This window comes from Puma concolor, chromosome C1 (assembly GCF_028749965.1).
Source record: "Puma concolor isolate L17-30 chromosome C1, mPumCon1.1.hap2, whole genome shotgun sequence".
Classification (NCBI taxonomy): Eukaryota; Metazoa; Chordata; class Mammalia; order Carnivora; family Felidae; genus Puma; species Puma concolor.
Window position 1 is genome coordinate 167,766,449 of NC_141674.1, and position 18,187 is coordinate 167,784,635.

Consider the following 18,187-nt stretch of genomic DNA (forward strand, 5'->3'; position numbering starts at 1 on the left):
CTGTCAAATCACCATATGTAATAAAAGTTTAGTTCCTTACCAATCACATTGACGTCAATTTCCCCAGAAATTGCTTTTACGGGATTTTCTAATTTCAGTGTATAAATGCCCTTGTCTGGACGTTCACTTGGAGAAATGACAAGTTCAGCATAGGCAGATAAGGTTTTCATTTTCACACGGTCCCCTGCTTCTAGTACTTTATCTCCAAAAGACCAGGTTGCAGTTGGCCTTGGATAGCCTGTACTAGGAACCAGGATCTTGATAGGATTCGGGACAATAACTTCTAGACCATCTTTAAATGCACTTAAGTCCATTGTTGGTTCAGCTACCAAAAAGAAAAATTAATGAGTCTCCAACACTATATTTAAGGCTATTAAGCTATATTAAGCTATTAAGCTATATTAAGCTATTAAATCTAAAAATAAAATATCCACTTACCAAATGCATCATCAGCAGTTAGAGGACCAAGAATTTCAGATGGATCTGAAACACCAGCTTCATTTTCTGCGGATACTCGATATAAATATTTATTTCCTTTTTGTAATCCAGTAACCTAAAGTATGAATCAATAGTCGTAAGAAAAATACACACACACACACACACACACACACACACACATTTAAGTCCATGATCATACATTGAATATTTTTTTAGATATAAGCTCCCTACCTTGTAAGTCAGTTCAGGGACAAGTTTCATATTGCAACGAATCCAATTATCTTTTCCTTCTTCACATCGCTCAATTATATAACCCAATATTGGACTTCCTCCATCTTTCAGAGGAGGTTCCCATGTGAGCTGAACTGATGACTGAGTCTGATCTGAGGATTTTAGGTTCACAGGAGGACTTGGTCTCTCTGGAATGGAAGAAAGAGTTGGAACATACCATTGAATTCAGTAACATTTTATTAAGATAACGTGTAATCATTGCTATTGTCTGCATTAAAATAGCAGGTTTACTGAATTCACTGAGTAAAAGTAGGCACAGCCTGGATTTCTATGATTTTGCTCACATCTTTCTGATGTTCTATCTTTTCATTAACTCCAATTTATTTTAATTAATAGACTTAATTTATGGATTTCATGAAGTAATTATTTCCTTGTTTTGATGAGCTTACCAATTGGATCAGCAACTTTGACAAAAGGTGTGGCTGCACTTGGTTTTCCAACTCCAATGCGGTTTTGGGCTCTGACCCGGAAACTATACTCCTGTCCTTCTACCACATCAGTGACAGTTGCAGATAGATCTTCAGCTCTTACTGTCATGGCAGTGTCCCATCTGATAGAAGTCTTGTCTCTCAATTCAATAACGTAGTTTGTGATCACAGCTCCTCCATCATACTCTGGCGGTTCCCATGTCAGTGAAACCCCAAATCTATTTATGTCAGTGATGGTTACATTCAAAGGAGGGCCTGGAACATCTGGATTTCATCAAAGAAGAAAACATAGGTTTCAGGTTAAATCAGAGATAAAAGCAAAGATAAGCTAGTTTGCAATTTACTTAAAAACTTCTTACCATATTTACTCCTTGCTTCTACAGGATTGTCAGTTTCTACTGGTTCACCAGTGCCAACTCTGTTTCTTGCACTGACACGGAACAGGTACTCAACTCCACCTTTCTGTAGTCCAGTGACAGTGAACTCACAACTATCTGCACGGTCAGTGGCCAGAACCCAGGTCTTTCTTTTGATGTCACGTCTTTCAACAACATAACCTATGATTTTGCTTCCGCCATCAGTTAATGGTTCTTCCCAACCAAGGCTTACTTCACCATCAAATGTTTCTGTCACTTCTAAGTTGCGAACTGGCCCTGGAACATCTGAAATGCGCATATACAAGTTTTTTTAGTGTGTTGTCATGCTTTTAATTGTGCTTTGCCAATCAAGTCCCAAGTGATTCAAGGGCTTACCAATAACTTTTAAATTGATGAATGCTTCTGCTTTTCCATGTTTGTTCTGAAGCACAATTTTATACCTTCCTTTGTCTCCTTTCTTAGCTTCTAAAATTCTGAAAGAAGTTTGTTCAGCTGTAGTATCAACAGTTTTTGAAGACAGAGCTTCATTTTCTTTAAACCACTCGGCTTCTGCTTTAGGGTAGGCATCATAGGGCACCACCATTGTCAGAGGCTGGCCAACATCAACCACAAGATCTTGATCGCCTGTCTTGATTTTAGGTGCAGCTGGTGAGAAAAATAACACGTAAATGCTTTTGACTTATATGTTGTAGTCCAATTACACCATAGCTTCTTTACTATGCATTTGTTAGCAAATATCAGTGATACAACCTTGGAAATATATCACAGTAACTTTCTAGCACAGAACACTGACTGACTTAGAGTTCTCATGGCTTATTTTGCAAATTGTCAGACTTGAGAACAGAGGATTAAGGATGATTTTTATATCATCCATAAAATCTCCATTCTTTGCCAAAATTAATAATGGAGAACTAAACATAGTACAAAACATGTTTGTTTTTGTGAAGTGGGCTTGTCATACTTAGGGATAAACCAGACAAACTACCTAGGTACAAGAGGAACACTAACGGCTTTTTCATAATGTCAACCAATAAGGATGCCTTGGAAGCTTGAATCAGGATGAGAACAGACCTAAAAGGCTCCATGGGGTTGGGAAAATAGAAGAAACCTGAGTTTGCCCTAAGTCTAGGTTTTTGGGGATGACTTTCAAGGCACTATGTCAATTCTAGGTACTAATGAACAGCTACCATGTGCCAGGAACTGTTCAAGGTTCTGGCAAGTAAAGAAAAATGCTATCAATTACCTCTTACTCAGGACACCCTTGTGGTAAGAGAAATTAGAATAGTCACATGTGGGTGGAGCCTAACAGAAATTAAAGGCTTTCACAGGCATTACCTCATTAATTGCAAAATCTGAAACTTACAATGCATCTGTGATATTGTGAAGATATTTGAAAATAAAAGAAAGGCATTTACCTGCCAGTTCAAGCTTAGCTCTGGCTTCTTTGTCTTTGGCAATAAATCTGTATTCACCCTGGTCACGAGGTTGAATATTACAAATCTGTAACCTGTGTATCTTTCCTTCACTCATCATCTGATGTTTGTCACCCTGAACAACAACCATGTTATTTCTTAGCCACTGGACTTCCACCTTATCTTTGTTGAGCTCAGCCAAAAAGACAACATCAGCACCAGGGGCTTCAAGAATATCTTGGGGAGGCCTGATGATCTCAACAGGGATTTCTGAAAAAAATATAAAATGAATACAAACATGTTCATATTTGGGTTCACAACCTTTAAAAACTGGTGCTAATATTAAAATTGTCCTTTCACTCAGTGTGTACCTTCCACAAAAAGTCTAGCTCGAGATTTTCTGTCTTCCACTCCACAAGCATATTCACATTCATCATCCAGCCTGCAATCTTTGATAATGAGTCGGTGTATACTTCCATCTTTTTCAAATTTGTATCTAAGAGAAGAGATTGAATTATTGGTTAGCTTGCATAATGATCACTAAATTGTCAAATGTGTAATAGTTACAGAAATAGAGATTAAGAAGCTTCCACTTACTTTTTGCCTTCTTTGATTTCTCTCCCATTTCTGTACCATTTCACATTTGCTTTCTCTCTGGACAGCTGGCAGGAGAAGACTGCATCATCAAACTCAGTGACTGTCTGGTCTTCTAAGTGTTCTACAAATTCTGTCGGGGCTTCTATGATCAGAAGCTCAGCAACAGATTTATCTTGTCCAGCAGTAACAATGTATTCACCCTCATCTGGGAAGCCACAGTCTTTAATGATTAGAGAGTGTTTATATTTATCAATTCTGTATAAAACACGGTTGTCGAAAGCCACCTCTTCTCCATTTTTGGTCCACTTCAGTGTTACGTTGAGACGATTCACCTTGCACCAGAATGTGACAGATTTCTTCTCCATTGTTTCAATATCTTTAAGAGGCTCAATAATCCTAAGGTCTTCCTCTGTTATAAAGGAGAAGAATAATGTTGATTTTAACTATTTTCATAATAGACATTGACTTAAAAACTCCTTAATGCCACATAAGTGACTTACCTTCTACTATCAGATTAGCTGCACTCTTAACATTTTCACCTCTGTGATTGGTCAGAGACACACTATAGTTGGCTTGGTCATCTAATCGTGCGTCTCTAATTCGGAGTGTGTAAACCAGGTCTTTCTGGAGAATAATGTATTTTGAACTATCAAAGATGGCCTCTTCATTTCTGAACCATTTGGCTTTGGCACCTTCTGTATTGACTTCACAGTTGAAGGTGACTTCCTGTTGTTCCTTTACACGGGTGTCCTTAAGAGGAACTACGATCCTGAGTTTTTCTGAAAGCAACCAACAATTCTCATAGTATGAAGAAGGACCAAGGTGGTAGAGACAAACACAAGTAAACCCAAGGAACAAAACAAACTTACCAATTACTGTCAAGTGAGCTGCTGCTCTGGCGGCCCCAACCATGACTACATAAGTGCCCATGTCTTGTAATGTGGCATCTTTCACAACTAGGATCCTCTTTTTGCCATCAACAATAATGTCATATTTGTCTCCAGATTCAAGTGTCTTATCATCCCTCTTCCACTGGACTTCAAAGCTTTCCTTTGATATAGAGCAGACAAATTCAGCCTTTTCTCCTTCAAGTATTTCAAGATTTTGAGGCTTTGAGATAAATTCAGCAGCAAGTTCTGGAGAGAAGCAGTTGTGAGGTATTAAAAACTTCAGCATTTGCACCTTAAATACATCAAGTATGAATTCTTAGAATATTATTTATTGTGATTTTCATACCATGTACTTTGACTTTGCCATCAGTTCGAGAACTTGGGAGTCGGCAGTTGTAGTTGCCAGCATCCTCAAGGTGAGCGTTCTGAATGATCAGGATTCTCTTTCGTCCATCCGTAAGTATTTCATATCTTCCTGTTTCAATGATCTCTTCATCCCCTTTGTACCAAATCACTTCTGCTCCAGGCTTGGAGACTTCACAAACCAGTTTTATAGTGTCTGTTTCACTAACTTCAACGTTGCTAAGATTTTTTGTAAAGACAGCTTCTTCTTCTGCAAGAATAACAAGAACATTGAGTTAAACCGAATTTTTTTTTTTTTCTTGAAACATATACCTCTCCAAAGAAAGACTTAATTCTTACCTAGTACGGTCAGCATGCCAGAAGTTCTTGCTGTCCTTACTTCACAGGAATATTCTGCCTCATCATTCAGTAGACATTTGTTGATGACAAGAATGCGCACTGCTCCCTTAGATATGATGTCATATTTTTTGCCCTTTTTAATTTCAGCACCATCTTTAAACCAGTGAACCTATATTTAAGATAAATAGATACTTTTTCTCAGGGTTTTTTTTTTTTTTTTTTTTTGGTTCCTTCACATATGTGTCCTTAAGAGGAACTAGGATTCTGAGTTTTTTTGAAAACAACAAAACTATGGTGTAAAGAAGAACCAAAGTAGTAAATACAAATACAACCTAAACCCAAAAGGACAAGAAGAAATTTCTTCAGTTATTGTTAAGTGAACTATTATCAGTTATTAAAGATAATAGGATCATGTAAGTTGAGAGTCATAGAGGGTTTTAGATATCATGCAGACTAACTCTTTGTTTTCAGGATGTGTGAACTGAGACAACAGTAGTAAATGAGGCATGAAATTGCAGATATTTATTCTTAGCCTAAGAAAATAGCAATTCCATATGGCCCAAACCAATAATATCTGAGTCTCCTGATTGTTAGTCCATTGTTTGTCAAGTAATAGTAAATGAATAATACTAAAAAGAAAACAATTAAATCAAGTATGTATTTCATACCAAAGTGACAATCTTTAATTTAAAAGTAAAGTGATTATCAGAGGTAAGTTTGATTCACTCTTTTTTTTTTTTTTTTTCCCATTTTGGCTAGACTAAAAGTAAAGGCATATGACAATACAAGATAGCAACCATACAATCACAGACCTTAGCATTTTCTCGGGAAATTTCACACTCAAACCGAGCCATTTCTTTTTCTTTAACTTGAAGATCAGTGAGTGGTCTTAAGAATTCCACATGAGGAGCTGTAAGAGAAGGTCATCAGAATTCAAAATGAGACTTCTAGAATTTACTCTAACATTACTGTGGTGTATATTAAGATAAAGTTAGTCTTTTGCAGGACCTTTCCATCTTAATAGGTTACAACAGATTTTGAAAGCACTTGGAGCTGCCATTCAGGTATGATACTTTGCTTTTATTTTTTACATATCTCTGTAGTTTTCATGAGATTATATTGCATGCTATATGTTCAACTCATTATATATCTATATCTGTTATCTATCAATCAATAATGAACTCAGTTCTTCCGAATAACTGAAAGAAAAATTCCCATTGATACTCTTCCAGAGTTGAAAGTTGATATTGTCCAAGGAAACACTGGTAGCAAAGAAACATTATTTTATTTAAGGCAGGCAACATAATCTTTAAGAAATTAGCAGAATTCAATGATAATGCAGCTTGAAGTGCTATTACTAGTCTTGTCTATGGCTAAGAGGCATGAGTCAGTCTGCAATTGAAGTCACACACACTTAGCTTTTTTTTTTTTTTTCTTTCATCTTCAAAGATGTTGAAGACACATAAGACAGGCATGAAATCTATTAGTGCAACAAAGCAATGTGTTTTGTATGGGAGGGTAATTTGGTTTTTCACATCTCTTGTTTCATTTATCTCCAGAATTAAGTCAGCAAATGTATAGGATCAGACAGCTGCCCTTTGCCCCTCCTTCTTTTAGGGCTCCTTGTGAGTCCTCCCAAGGATGATTGTTCTTGATCAGTGAAATTCTGGGACACAAATGCTGGCCAATAGGTTTGAAGACATGCTCAGTGTGGCTGAGCTTTCTTGGAGTGGTGACAAAACAGATGACAAAGGGAAGAAGGAGACCCAAGAAACTACTCTGTCATAAGCTAAAGCAGAACAACCACAAAGTGGAAAGAATAAAACAGTACAAGATACATGGAAGCACAATCAAAGCCACTATATTTTAGCTGTTGACAGATGAGAAGCAACTAAACCAAACAACAGCAATTGCACAAAAATATACATTGAAAATGTTATCACCAGACAAATGAATGAATGAAGAAAATGAACTAGCATGTGACATTTGGAAAAGAGATGTTGTATTTTTCACTAGAGGAAGAAGTAATGTTAACAACCATTAGATTCCTCTTCATTCACAGGACTCCAAGAATCCAGGCTTTGCTCCTTCTTATTATCCTTTGTTATTTTCAGAGATAGTATTATGTGAGTGGGCTATGTCATATTACAGCAGACCTTAGCGTGCTCCTACTCAAACTGAAATTTCGTACTCATTTTCTAGTTGTTCCTGACATCTGAGAATTCATTCTTTCCAAGTAGAAATTGCTTTCCTTTCTTTTCTTTTCTTTTCTTTCTTTTCTTTTTCTTTCTTTCTTTCTTTCTTTCTTTCTTTCTTTCTTTCTTTCTTTCTTTCTTTCTTTCTTTCTTTTTCTTTCTTTCTTTCTTCTCTTTCTCCCCCCCCCCTTTTTTTTGAATCATGACTCCTTTCTTGTCTCTTTCATTCAATTTGTCCTTATCTGTTTCAGAATATTCCTACAGTAGCCTTACCCCCTGGTCAGAAACATAGTGAAAGTGATCGATATGTCCTTATCAGACCAGATGTAATAGAACTTTTCTTTCCTTTTTTTTTTTTAAACACATAAAGATCATGTTAGGTCAGTATCGATACCGTAAGTTGCCAAGAAATGCAGTTAGGCCAAGAAGGGCATGCAAAAAGTGCTGGTTTTTTTTGTTGTTATCAAAGAGTTGCAAATGAAAAGTCCCATGTCAGAAGAATACTTACGCACGACATTCAGGTTACAGGAAGTCTTAAAATCCTTAGCATCACAAGTGTATGTTTTAATATCTTCTGGGGTACAGCCATGTATAATAAGTTTTCTGACCCTGCCATCAGCAACAATTTCATACTTCTTGCTTTTGAGGATTTCTGTCCCATTTTTGAACCATTTCACCTTAGCATTTTCTCTGGATACTTCACATTCCAATACTGCGGTGGCTTCTTCTTCGACTGTCTGGTCCTCAAGAGGCTTAGTGAACTCAACGGGGGGTTCTGAAAGAATCACACTAATTAGCCAAGGTATTTCTCCTTTCCTTCTCCAAGAGTTTGAGCACCTCCTCAACTTTCTTCTGATATCGCCAGAGCTTTTCCTGTTTTTCAATTTCATTTGCAAGTTTTGATTCCACTTGGATGGTTTCCTCTAATAATGATGTTTCACCATTATTTGTACATACAGAGGAAAGGTGTTGTTTTAAAAAGTATGAAACATCAAGGAAATAATAGCCAAATCTTGATTAATGAAGTGATAGGTACCTAGTTTGATAATAATTCTTCCTCTAGCCATTTATTGAATGCAACATAAACAGTTGGGAGAAGTAAAACACATTCTAGTCCATTTTGACTTTTTTTTTTCTTTTACAGTCTGTGACCTAATTTGTTAGGCCAAAAAATAAAATTTGGATCTTTGGTGGATTTTAATGATCTATGGAACTAATCATAAAAAGAAAATTGAGAGTTGACATTATTTATGAACCTCTACATTATACCACGTTTTTGAAAATAAACCTTGTAATTACCTTTCACAAAGAGGTTGGCATGAGTTTTGAAATCTTTTGCTCTCAGTTGGACTTCTCCAGCATCTTCTAACTTTACATCCCTCAGAGTAAGTGTATGAATTCTTCCTTCTGAACGTGGGACCACCTATTTTTTTTTTTGAAAAAAGTGCAGTTTAAGACTATATGAAATAGCAGTTCTCTCTCTCTCTCTCTCTCTCTCTATATATATATATATTTCACTTAGTCAACAGTTTAGAATAGTGCTTTCCAAGTTGTTTTATAATCATATATACAGCACATATGCCTTTGAAAATGATTTTAACCAGTATTTTGGAATCTTTTAAGGAAGTTTTAGGCTTTCATAGTTGCCTTACATAATTACTAGGTGGCCTTTTATGTTGAAATACCTAGGAAATTTTCTGTTTATACTTATGTGTATATATTTATATAGATAAATATTTTCATCCATTCTGCTACTGAGCCTTTATATATACATATATACATATATATATATATATACATACACATATATTTGTATATATATATATATATATATGAACTTAGAGAAGCTAAATAATTAAAAGAAAGGAAAAAATTAATTCACAATCTTGTGATCTTAGACTATCAAGACAAATGCTGCCACTGCTGTTAATATTTGGATGATAAATTCTTGTTGTAAATGCAACCTTCGATGGTTTGAGGAAGAAGTCTGTAGGAAAACGAATTGTCCAAAAAGAATACACCACCTTGATATGGACTGCCATTAGGTCCCATAAATGTGGCTTATACAATTGGAAATCAGGCTACAGACAGGGCCATCCTGACAGTAATCACAATACGACAATCAAAGTTTCTTCTATGAAAGTCTGTGAGATGCTGTGCCCTGTCATTGGGATTCATTCTGCACCACTTAAGAGTTCATTTAGAGTTACGAATAATGTAAACATTTTTTACCAGTAAAACTATTTATCATGCTGGTGTGAATGAAAGAGTCAGGAATAAAATTTCATATGAAGATTTTTCTTAATTAAGAGCTGGGCATGGCTATTAATATAACTACCTTAATAATTGAGAACAGGTCAAAGACATAATAAGGGAAAACAGACAGATAGGAGAAGGTAATTAAGATATGTCTTAATAACATAGCTACTTATTCAACATGGTGCTTGAATGGGAAAAAAATTGTTTTTGTAATGATGTTTCAATATAAATTTGAATATAAATTTTGTACTGTGTGTTAGGGCTATTCTTTTAAAGTATTTCAGATCCCAACCCATCCACAGATATAGCTTTTCTGTTTACACATTATTTTATCATTTAAATTCCTCTGAGGATACTTTAGAATACTCTGTTACCAAGAACTTGTCTCAGAACACAGTAGTTCTCAATAAGTAACTCATATACAGTGTACTTTGATTATGTTAAAAAAGGAAAAACTAAGCTGATGATTTTGTGGTGGTTTATGTTTCCATGGATAATATTAGAGATTATCCTTTTACAATATTGTTAACCTTTAGTAGGTGCATATTGCTGTAATAGGCATTATGACTCTGACCACGCTGTTAAAGTTTAAATACATAATTATCAAAGGCCCAGTTAGGACCAGTAGTGCCTTCCTGCACTAATGGCCAAGGTGGGGCAGGAAACACAACTGTTTTTCTATAAAATGTTTTCTTTCTTTTTTTTTTTTAAGTGATTTATTTTGAGAGAGAGAGTGAGCAAGTGAGCAGAGGAGGGGCAGAGGGAAAGAGAATACCAAGCAGGCTCTACACTCAGTGCAGAGCCCAACGCAGGGCTCAGTCTCATGACCAGGAGATCATGATCTGATCCAATATCAAGAGATGGACACTTAACCGACTAAGCCACCCAGGTGCCCCTAATTTTTTTTTTTTTTGATTTTCTATTTCAGTCACCTGTATTTGGTTTGTGTAGTTTTGGAGGCTAAACATTTTGTAAACTGAAAATGAAAGGCCTGAATTAAATTGAAACAAAATCTGCAAAATGTAATAAAATGACTTTATGACTTCACAGTTTATATTTAAGTTCATTTAAAAAAGAGACATATAAGGGGCACCTGGGTGGCTCAGTTAAGCATCTGACTCACAGCTTGTGAGTTCAAGCCCCGCATCAGGCTCTGTGCTGACAGCTCAGAGCCTGGAGCCTGCTTCGGATTCTGCGTCTCCCTCTCTCTCTCTGCCCCTCCCCTGTTCACACTCTGTCTCTCTCTCTCAAAAAATAAATAAACATTAAAAAAAATTTTTTTTATAAAGAGACATGTAAGTAATTTAAGAGCAAGTTCATAAATAGCTGAAGTATTTTGGGTGGCTAAAATAAAGGATTAAAATTCCTATGCCAAGAGAGACACAAAGAAGCCCTAGAGAATTATAGTAAGGTGATCTCTTTTATTCCCAGAAAAAAGTTTAGTGACTATATACATGTATGTATGTGTATATATATATACTATAGAAAATCTTTTTTTAATAAAAGAAATGTGGATAAATTTTTTAGGAATCTACATTTCAAAATAAAATAGTAGAGCTTTTACATTAGAACTAATGCGAACTGATCTTTTAATAAAACAAAGCTCTTAATTTGACCAAAAAATACTTAGTAGCAAAAGTATAGTATCATTTGTCCTTAAGCAGTGTTCCTATATTCAAATCATGAGTTTACAGATATAGAAAGGATCTTGAAACGGCAACCAATTCTCTGCATTTGGACATGAAAGCAATGAGACTACACGTATTAGGACAAATGTACATTTCAAAAAAAAAAAAAAAGAGCAAACTTGAAGGTGGACATGACTCCTTCACCCAGTTCAGTATTTAGAAGACCTCACTGTAGGGAAAGTTTCCTCATATATAAATTAATTCTCATACGGTCATTTGAACGTACAGCTGTTTTTTCTGTCCTCAGCAAAAAAAGGAGACCGACTAATCATTACTGTCTGTGTAACAAGCAGACTTTGTCTCCCCAATGACTGTTAACTGAATTCTCCTTTAGTGACTTTGATAGAATACATGATTTTTTGTTTGTTTTACTATTTATTTACTATTTTTACTATTTTACTATTTACTGTTATTCAAATGCATTTGCCTTCTTATTACTTCAGTCAACCTTGTGACTCTTTGTTAAACTGAATCCTTTTTGAATTATTTGCCTTCACCCCTTTGAAGTTTGATTTGTATTGAAGCCTTGATGTCACATTCGATATTATTTTTTAAATATTGAAAAAAATGTCATAGAACAATGTACTTCCCTGTGCTTTATTTCTAACCCATTTTGGACATTTTCTAAAAGTTTTATTCTAAGAACTCAAAATTAATGAAGAATTATCAGGATAACATAAACACACTGTTTTGGGGGGCCGAATATATAGCTCAATTTAGTAAGTTGTAGTTTAGGTCTATCTGAACAGTCACCTCAGTTTTTACTTACAGTGAAAATTTGGGACATAGAAGTGCTAACACTGAGAGTTGGTTATTTCCTAAAACTTAATGTGTATTTGCTCACATATGTGGATAACCGCTGAGCCCTCTTTCTTGTCACAACTGTCAGCTGCACTGTAAATAGTCCACTTGGCATTCCAGAATTTGCACAGCTCAGAACACTTGAGGGTTAAAAATAGCTTTGGAGAAATGCTTGAAGAGCAAATCTACCCAGAAGTTATCTCAACCACTTGATCAACTGCCTGAAATGGAATTTCCATCTTCTCCTCTTAATCCCCTTATATGCAGAGCACTAGAGAACACGGAGAGAATTAGTCACAAAACTTAATGTGGGCTGTTGTTGCAAGGCATCCAATCAAAAGGCCTTTTTGATCCCTCTTGTCTTCCAGTTAATCAAACAAACTAGTATTAATAGCTAATGAGCATTTGCCTTCTCCTCAAAAAACTAAAACCTTATTGTACTTAAAACTTTTATTTCCATTTCAATAAAAATACCAACAGATTAAATCCAACAATGAGGTGAAGAATCTGCTTTTCAATTTAAGCAGAAATCAGGCTAGAGTAGGTAAGAGAAAGGGAAAGGAAGAGGAAGGGACATAAGAGCAAAGAACAAGGAACATCTGAGTGAAGTTGGAGAACATGAGAGAAAGAGAAGAGCAGGACATGGCAAGGCGCCCGCCTTTTACCTGATCGCTGGGCTCGAGTTTCTTCCCTTTGAGATACCATTCCACTGGGATATCCTCATAAGAGAGCTCACAGTCAAAGGTGGCTGTTTCCCCTGCGGTCACTGTGACATCCTTCAGAGGTCTCAGAAGACCAATTACTCGTGCTTGGCGAGAAGAAGGAAACAGCTCAGGATCACTCATTTTGTAATTCCAAAAGCATAAATACACTTAGTTATTCATCTGCATGGTTGCTTTCTTCAAGAAGGAAAGAGCCGTGGGACTGGCCACTATTTTAACTCGCATGTGAACGTGGCCCCTCAGTGCTGAGAAGGGGAGAGCTGGTGGCCGGACAGTGGGTATTTGTAGGGGCCCTTTCGTTCTGATATCCAAGGTCAGCAAGAAATCTGCGCTGCATCTGTCTCTCTGCCAGGCATCAAGTTCCTCTTGCTACATGTGGTATGTGACTTCCAAAATAACTAAGACTGTGATTGGGAGAGGACGAGGGGCCCTCAATCACATAGCCTGTCCATATCCATCAAACACTTTGCACCTTCCAAAAATGTTAGCCCAAGCACCCTGCCTCCCTTCTTCAGTCTGAGATGCCCACACAGCCAAGTTTTTCTGTAGTGCTGCAGTTGTAACAGCCATGGGGGTATGTGGTCTTCAAGAATTCTGAGTTAGATTCTTATTGCATGCATTGCGACTTTGAATGGAAGGACTACACAGTAAGAGAATCTGACTCGCTTATTTTTATTTTGTTTCAATGGCCAGCAAGGTCAATGAAATGTCCAAAACTTTGGAAATGGAACCATGTGTGTGTTAGGATGTCAAGAAAGCCAGTGTCTGTACCTTAACAATGTTTTCTAATTAATTAAATAATTCCAATTAATTGCATGCACATTCATTTTCTGCAAAAGTACATCCTTCCTTTTCAGCAGAAACACCTATTACTTACGTTTCACTCGGAGGTGGGCACTAGATTTAGCATTGGCAGCTTGGAAATCCACCCCGCCTGTCTGGTCCAGGCGGCAGTTGTGCAAAATAAGGAAGTGCACTTTGCCTTCTTCCTTGATCTCACAATCCTGTGCCAAAAGAGAAAAAAGGTTTCACAGGAAATAAGCTTTGGTATTTTTTCTGAGACTATCAGAGCTTAAGGAATGTTACAAATAACTAGTGACAAGACTTGATGTAATTTGAGCTCTTTTTCATGAAATAAAGCTTACAGGAAATATCAAGAAAGCGAACTTTCTTTTATCTGTAGAATTCTGAACCAACTAGCAGCATCACAGAATATCTACAGCCTATACCACTATGCTGGATCAAAAAGAATGCACGATTTGTGTGGATCTGTAGATCCTAATCTCTCTCTTTAGGTCTGATAGAGAAGCTGATAGCATGTTTTAAATGCCCTGCATGCATTCTGACTTGTTGCCTGTCCTTTTTTATTTCACACAGCTCCTCTAGGTGTTGACAAGTTCAGAAATAGCCTTACAGGTGTTTGGAGTAGTGCCTCTCCCTTGAGTTTCCAGTTGGCATGGATATCCTCTTCAGAGATTTCAGTTTCAAAGCGGGCCGTCTCAGTCTCCATCACCTCTACGCTGTGCAGGGGTCGCACCATTTTGATCTCCCGATCTAGAAAAGTGAAGGGTCAGCATGCGTCATTAGCCTCGGGCAGAAATAACCCCAATCAGCTTCAAGAGTCAAACTCATGGAAATTCCTTACCTTCAATGTTGAGCTTTCCTGAGGTCTTATCTGTCCCACAGTCACAGGTATACTGTCCAATATCTGATTTCAAGGCTTTCTTTAGGATTAATATGCGCTTCTTGCCATCTGCCTTGATAATAGCATTTTTAGATGGTTTTATTTCTTTGCCATCCTTAAACCATGTCACTGGTGCATCTGCTTTGCTGATTTCACACTGTAGAACCACTTCATCCTTCTCTACGGCAGTGTAGTCTTGAAGCTTTCCGGTAAAGTATGGATCTCCCTCTGCAAGTAAAGTATTAAGTGAAAACATTCCATTAACCACTGAAGAAATGCGGTCCCTTGGAAAGTTTAAGAAGCAGCTCACAGTTCTGGGCATAGTTTAAAACTGTACCCAGCTTCTGCTTATTTGACATGCTTATGTTCAGAAGTTCTCTAAAGGTTAGAAAGGGAATCAATGCATGTGATCTGTCAAGATCTAATCCATCTATATTTTAAAGTATGTTATTAATAGTGGTTTGAAAGATACTATGAAATTTAGCTTCAAATATGATTATGTGTTCCTTCATTGCTCGGCTAAATTTCTAATTCCTTAGCAAATCTATTACCTCTAGTTTACCTTTAAGCTTTCGGATTCATGTTATTAGTTTTTCTTATATCAATCAATAGTTCACCTTTAATAGTTTCTACATGTTAGACCTCATATGTAATCTGCTTGATATTAAGGGGCCAAGAAAAACAATGATTTTTTTTTAATGTTAGTGCTGTGTTTCCTCTCTTATTAGAAGTTGGAAGATACCCTTCTGAAATAATTTTGATGAAGTAAGGAGATGGGAAGTACTTCTATTCCTATTTTAAAGATGATAGGGCTCAATAATTAGCAGTTTTATTTCTGATTTCAATTGGTTATTTCATGAGCCCAAATCTATATTACTTGAAAGTCCTCATATTTTTAGGTAAAAATATTTTAGAAAGAGGCTTGATAATGTTTGTGATAGTTTCTTAAGGACAGCACTGCTTTCGTGCAATATAACACTCAGAAGACTGTTTTATATGATAGATACTCCACAAATTTCTGTTGAATTTAATGTAATAAAGTTAAATAGAAAACACCTACCAAGCACAGTGAGTTTAGCTTCTGAACTTAGCCCCATAGCTTCGACTTTAATTTGCGAGGTATCGTCAATAGAGAGGTCTCTGAATGTGATGGAATGAGTTTTCCCTTCATCGTCCATCCAGACGGATCTGCTAGTATGCAGGCGCTGGTCATTTTTGAACCACTTAACTCGGATGTTATCGTGGGACAGGTGCACAGTGAACACAGCAGTTTCCCTCTCTTTGGCTGTTACATCCTTGAGTGGGGTGAGGAATTTGAGTCGGATTCCTATCAAGAAAAAAAAAAACTCATTAATTCCAGCCCTTAAGGAGGAACTATAAAAATAAAAGCTAAATAAATAAATAAGTAAATAAATATGGTCTATTTAATAAAAGAATATTTACCTTCAATGATCAGTTTGCCACTTGTGTGTTTATCTTCGGCTTCAAACATGTATTTTGCTTCATCTTCAAAAGCAGCTGACTTGATCACCAATGAATGTCTGGTGCCATCCTTTATAAGCTCAAATTTGTCATCACCTGTGATTTCCTGGGTTCCTTTCAGCCAACGGAATGTTTTGGGCTCCCTGGATACTTCACACTCAAACTTAGCCTCATCTTTCTCAAAGACTTTAACATCACTGAGAGGGGTGATGAAGATGAGTGGCAGTTCTGCAAGAAGAGGGTGATGTGGATGAAGCCAGATTAGGCTTCCATTCATGATCCCTGATCAAGTCAGGGTCTTGAAGTCTTGCAAAGAAAATAACAAAAGGGTGGCTGACAGGCAGAGCCTACCTTTCACTTTCAGATTGGCTGCAGATTTAGCATTGGCAGCCTGGAAGGACACCTCCCCTGTCATATCCAGTTGGCAGTTATAAAGGACCAGAATATGCTTCTTCCCATCTTCAATGATTTCACAGTCCTGTTCGGAGTGAAAGGCAAAAGGAAGGAGCAAGAAGAACATCATTTTCATAACTGGTTATCCTTACCAATCATCAAGACATTGTAAACCAGAAGTATATCTTTTTTTTCACCCCAAACCACCAAGCACGCCCTGCGTGTGTGGTCAGATAATCTTGACTTACAGGGGAAGCAGTTAAAGGCTCTCCTTTCAACTTCCACTGGCCATGAACATCTGGTTCCGAAAGTTCAATTTCAAAGCGAGCTGTTTCACCAACAAACAATTCCACTCCATACAGAGGTTTTTCCACTTTTATTAGTCGAGCTGAAATTCCACAGAAATTTGTTAGGATGACTGAACAAATAAACTTCATGTTCAGATAGCATGAGTTTAAAATTTTTGAGCGACTCACCCTCAACAGTAACATTGGCTTTTGTCTGGTCGGTGCCACAGTCACACATATATTCGCCTTTATCTTTAAGTTCTGCTTTTTTGATTTTTAAGATGCGGCGCAGGCCATCCGTCTTGATAGAGTGTTTCGGTGAAGCTACAATCTCTTCGCCATCTTTGAACCATTTCACTGGTACGTCTTTGCTCACCTCACACTTGAGAATAATCTCATCCTTCTCAACTCCAGTTTTGTCGTGTAATTTCACGGTGAAGTAGGGATCGGCCTCTGCGAAAGTGGTTCAGCAGATTGTCAGAAGCATGTGAGAATTCGAGTTTATGAGAATTACAAGTTGCAAAATATGTAAGGACCGCCCACTCTCACTGTCCCCAAAGCAGCTATTTAGTTATCATTGGTAATATTTACCTAAGACCTTCAGGTTTGCAGTGGAGCTCAGGTCCTTCACTTGAGCTTTTATCTGGGATATATCGTCCAGAGTCACCTCTCTCATTTCCAGCTTGTGGGTCTTGCCCTCAGATGAGATGAGTACAGTCCTGCTTGTGTGGAGTTTGGCATCATTTTTGAACCAGACAACATGCATCTTTTCATGTGAAAGCTCACAAACAAAAGTTGCTGTTTCGCCTTCTTTCACCGTTTGGTCTTCAAGAGGCGATATGAATTTCAACCTTATACCTGCAGTGGAAGCGTGGAGAATGTGCTTAGACATACAATTTACCTTCAGAAATATTCCACTCTAATCTGCCAAGGTCAAAAGGAACCATTTCACATAGCATTTATTTATTCGTCCTTTCAAATGGAGTCATCCTTCATTAAAATAAAAATTGAGGGGCCTTTTTTGGTGGCAATTTGACAGTAAAGTTGTGGTGCCACTTGGCACTTATTGTTATTAGAACTTGGTGTTTGCAGCATAAACCTTGACAGTTGGCTTTTCTTTTTGTGATGCAAGTACCTGACTTAAGCTTTGATTGCCAAGCATCTACCTCAGAGATGGCTATCCCGAAAAACACCTTGCCAGCCACAGGGCTGGATAAGGAGCTAGACTAGGTCCCTCCCCAGCACGCCCCACAGCCTCCTCTGTTTTTGGGACGTTGGTTGATTTTGATAACTGACCAAACAGCCAGTTTGGGCTGAATGTTTTTTCTCTTCCCTCACTTAAAAAATTTTTTTTAATGTTTATTCATTTTTTGAGAGAGAGGGAGAGAGAGAGCACAAGTGAGAGGGACAGAGAAAGAGAAGGAGACACAGAATCTGAAGCAGGCTCCAGGCTCTGAGCTGTCAGCACAGAGCCCCATGCGGGGCTCGAAACCAGACTGTGAGATCATGACCTGAGCCAAAGTCAGACGCTTAACCAATTG

The 18,187-nt window shown here is 37.3% G+C and overlaps 1 protein-coding gene across 49 annotated transcripts in view; it reads right to left on the minus strand.

The window, feature by feature from the left end:
• TTN (titin) overlaps positions 1-18,187 on the minus strand; it is a 277,493-nt gene that overhangs the window by 90,809 nt on the left and 168,497 nt on the right. For 48 of the 49 annotated variants that reach the window (XM_086719030.1, XM_086719018.1, XM_086719009.1 and 45 more), the window contains 26 exons: positions 17,238-17,504; positions 16,836-17,099; positions 16,608-16,747; positions 16,318-16,444; positions 15,928-16,194; positions 15,545-15,811; positions 14,446-14,712; positions 14,215-14,354; positions 13,678-13,804; positions 12,744-12,886; positions 8,630-8,753; positions 7,839-8,105; positions 5,948-6,045; positions 5,136-5,304; positions 4,780-5,046; positions 4,413-4,679; positions 4,044-4,322; positions 3,544-3,952; positions 3,318-3,442; positions 2,950-3,216; positions 1,910-2,179; positions 1,517-1,819; positions 1,119-1,421; positions 670-857; positions 439-553; positions 41-325 (listed from right to left, as the gene is read on the minus strand). In XM_086719030.1, the coding sequence (XP_086575156.1) occupies positions 41-325; positions 439-553; positions 670-857; positions 1,119-1,421; positions 1,517-1,819; positions 1,910-2,179; positions 2,950-3,216; positions 3,318-3,442; positions 3,544-3,952; positions 4,044-4,322; positions 4,413-4,679; positions 4,780-5,046; positions 5,136-5,304; positions 5,948-6,045; positions 7,839-8,105; positions 8,630-8,753; positions 12,744-12,886; positions 13,678-13,804; positions 14,215-14,354; positions 14,446-14,712; positions 15,545-15,811; positions 15,928-16,194; positions 16,318-16,444; positions 16,608-16,747; positions 16,836-17,099; positions 17,238-17,504 (5,745 nt within the window). The remainder of the gene's footprint in view (positions 1-40; positions 326-438; positions 554-669; positions 858-1,118; positions 1,422-1,516; positions 1,820-1,909; positions 2,180-2,949; positions 3,217-3,317; positions 3,443-3,543; positions 3,953-4,043; positions 4,323-4,412; positions 4,680-4,779; positions 5,047-5,135; positions 5,305-5,947; positions 6,046-7,838; positions 8,106-8,629; positions 8,754-12,743; positions 12,887-13,677; positions 13,805-14,214; positions 14,355-14,445; positions 14,713-15,544; positions 15,812-15,927; positions 16,195-16,317; positions 16,445-16,607; positions 16,748-16,835; positions 17,100-17,237; positions 17,505-18,187) is intronic. The other variant, XM_086719017.1, reaches the window with a different exon arrangement.